At 34.9% G+C, this 2,787-nt stretch overlaps 1 protein-coding gene across 2 annotated transcripts in view; it reads left to right on the forward strand.

The window, feature by feature from the left end:
- The window catches only part of GNPTAB (N-acetylglucosamine-1-phosphate transferase subunits alpha and beta), a 78,749-nt gene extending 76,281 nt beyond the window's left edge, over nt 1-2,468 (forward strand). For both annotated transcript variants that reach the window (XM_029954612.1, XM_029954613.1), the window contains one exon: nt 865-2,468. In XM_029954612.1, coding sequence (XP_029810472.1) covers nt 865-942 — 78 coding nt within the window. In that variant the 3' untranslated portion in view covers nt 943-2,468. The remainder of the gene's footprint in view (nt 1-864) is intronic.
- Nucleotides 2,469-2,787: the final 319 nt, after the last annotated feature.

The raw sequence follows: 2,787 nt of genomic DNA on the forward strand, positions 1-2,787 counted from the left end.
GCCCCTAACTAGGGAGGAAGTTTCAATCAGAAAATCTGCCCAGTTACTGAAACCATGATTACCAAGTGGCATGATTAATAGGAGAACTAACCCCAGTCTCTGATCCACTTAGGTCAAGCAGTCAAGCGCACACATTTTCAAGTAGGGGAAGCAGGGTCCCAAAGGCCACACAGCACTTCTGGCTGGATGGGCCCCAACAGAGGAGTAGACAGTATGATCCCAAATTGAAACCATAATGAACATACTTGTTCTTCTCACTGATACTTTGTTGTAATGGAGGTCTGGTTTTTTTTAATTTCAGATGAATCATCAATAAACTGCTTCTATGAGGAAAAAGTATTTATCCAGTAATTTACAAAGTAACTTTTTGCATTAAAACCCATTTCATAAATTAAGTATTACCTGTATTTTCAAATGATAGTGCTGTATTTAAGTATAGGAGAAAAGTGATAGGATTTTAATACAGGGTTTAAAAAAAACTATCTTACATATTTAGTCATTTTCCAATTAGGAGGCAATGTTTTAATAAGCTATACAGAGGTTGCTAGAAAGACTTGACAAATAGGTATCGTGAAAATAAATATGCATGGTAATCACTATGTAAAAACCTGTAGTTATAGGTCAGGCTTGGGCCAAAATAACTTTAATTCTTGTAGGTTTAAATATTTTGTGGGCACATATCTAGGCATATTGACCCTATAACAAAAGTAGTAGTTGGTTTTATTTTGGGGAGGAATGACGGAGACTTTGTTTGCTCTGTTTTTTTATGTAGAAGACTGCAAATGATCAGGATCATATGACTTGGAAAGCTTAAAGTCTGTCAACATGGAAAATTAAATTATATTTTCTGTCTTTATTATCTAGTTAATTGCACTTAAGCGGAAGATATTTCCCAGAAGGAGGATACAGAAAGAAGCTAGTCCCGATCGAATCAGGGTATAGAAGATCTTCATTTGAAAATCATCTACCTCAGCATTCACTGAGCATTTTAAAACTCAGCATCATAGAGATGTCTTCGTGATGTGATGCGTAGCCATCTTGGCCTGAAGAAGGAAAAGTATCCAGCACAATACTTGTTTTGTGGTGTGAATATAGCCTACTGACCAGTAATTGTCTAATCAAGACACAGAAAACGTGTGTGTTGAGCAGCTCTGAACTGGTTTTGCTTTTAAAGCATTTGCTCATGGACCCATCATTCTTTTAATGAAAAGGCTCACTGACAAGAGACAGCTGCTAAGTTCCCATAGCAACCATTGCCAATTAACTTTCACATGAGAAGCCTACGCCAGCTTGGGAGCCATTGCTAAGAGACCCTGGTCTTTGCATTCCAAAGCCTTTTCCTGCGGTTTTATCTTTTTGGTTTTTTTGGTTTTGTTTTTCCCATTTCCTATTTTTAAAATAAGTAGCTACTAAGTTAACTAGTTACCCTTGCTTCCGATGATAATGAATTGGGATACCTAAACACGTTTTTATAGATGTTATTTAAATAATGCAACAATATCACCTCCTATTGGCAATACCTAAATTAGGGATTTTATTAACATTAAGACTGTAAGTGGTCAACTACTGAGGAGATCAATGACTGACATCTGAAGAACTTTGTGCTTTTTTACTTCAGCCCCTAAGAATGTGATTTCATGTGAAGGCCTAATTACAAAGGGCTAGAGTTAAGTAGCAGAGCTACCTTTCAGATGTAATTATGTTTTGGAAATGTACATATCCAAACAGAAGTGCCTCACTTTAGAAATGAGTAGTGCTGACGGTACTGGCCCATTACAGTAGTGTCTTTTTTAATTCTCAGTATAATTCTAGTAGTTGTCTCTTTCACCTGGTGTCATATAATGTAGGGGTCAGCAAACTTTCTATAAAAAGCCACATCATAAATATTTGCAGGCTATATGTCTCTCTGTTGAATATTCTTTATTGTTTAGGTTTTTCTTTAACCTTTATAAATGTCAAAACCATGTTTAGCTTGCAGCTGCACAAAAACAGGCCACCAGCTGAATCTGGCCCCGAGACCATTGTTAGCTGACCACTGAGATAGAGAACTAGTTTTTTTTTTTTTTTTTTTTTTTTTTTTAATGTATGAGTAAACCCTGATGTTCAGCTCTATTTTATTTATATCATTATATGGTGGACTTCTGGAGACCAGATTCTATAAGTCCTTTTTGAACTCTAACAGGTATTTTAGATCAGGATCTCAACAGTATTCTTTCAAAATGGCACACATATTTTGTAAAAAGAACTTGTAATGTAAATACTGTGTTTGTGCTATAAGAGTTAAGTATTTCAAAATGTGAAGTCTCATAAAAACTTAAATTTTGTCTGATGCTTTGACTTTTAAATCTTTGAGGAATGAGTTTATTGTTATCCAGAGTCCTAATCATGTTAGTGCTTATACAGTGTATCAGTGTCTACTGAACACTATTGAAAATAAATGGAAAATAGTGTAAGAGGGTAGTACTTAACATTCTGAAGAATGTCCTTTTATGGGGGAAAATAAGTTCTAAATGGGATTTGTTATACAGTAAAAGTTTAGGATGTATCTGGGTATCATTCTAAACATGAAGAACTTATAGAAAAATTAAAGAGAAATGAATGGGTGTGTTGGAGATTCTGTAGTTAGATGAATACAGTCTGTCTAATTAAGAGCATAACAGATAATGTGATAGAAAATAGAATCCTAGAATACTCATAGAACCATTCATCTAAATGATTCTGTAGAATTATTAGAATGGAAGAACCTCAGAAACCTCAGAACCATTAGTTCAAGTGAAATCCTATTGA

The sequence above is a fragment of the Suricata suricatta genome, chromosome 10, assembly GCF_006229205.1.
Source record: "Suricata suricatta isolate VVHF042 chromosome 10, meerkat_22Aug2017_6uvM2_HiC, whole genome shotgun sequence".
Classification (NCBI taxonomy): domain Eukaryota; kingdom Metazoa; phylum Chordata; class Mammalia; order Carnivora; family Herpestidae; genus Suricata; species Suricata suricatta.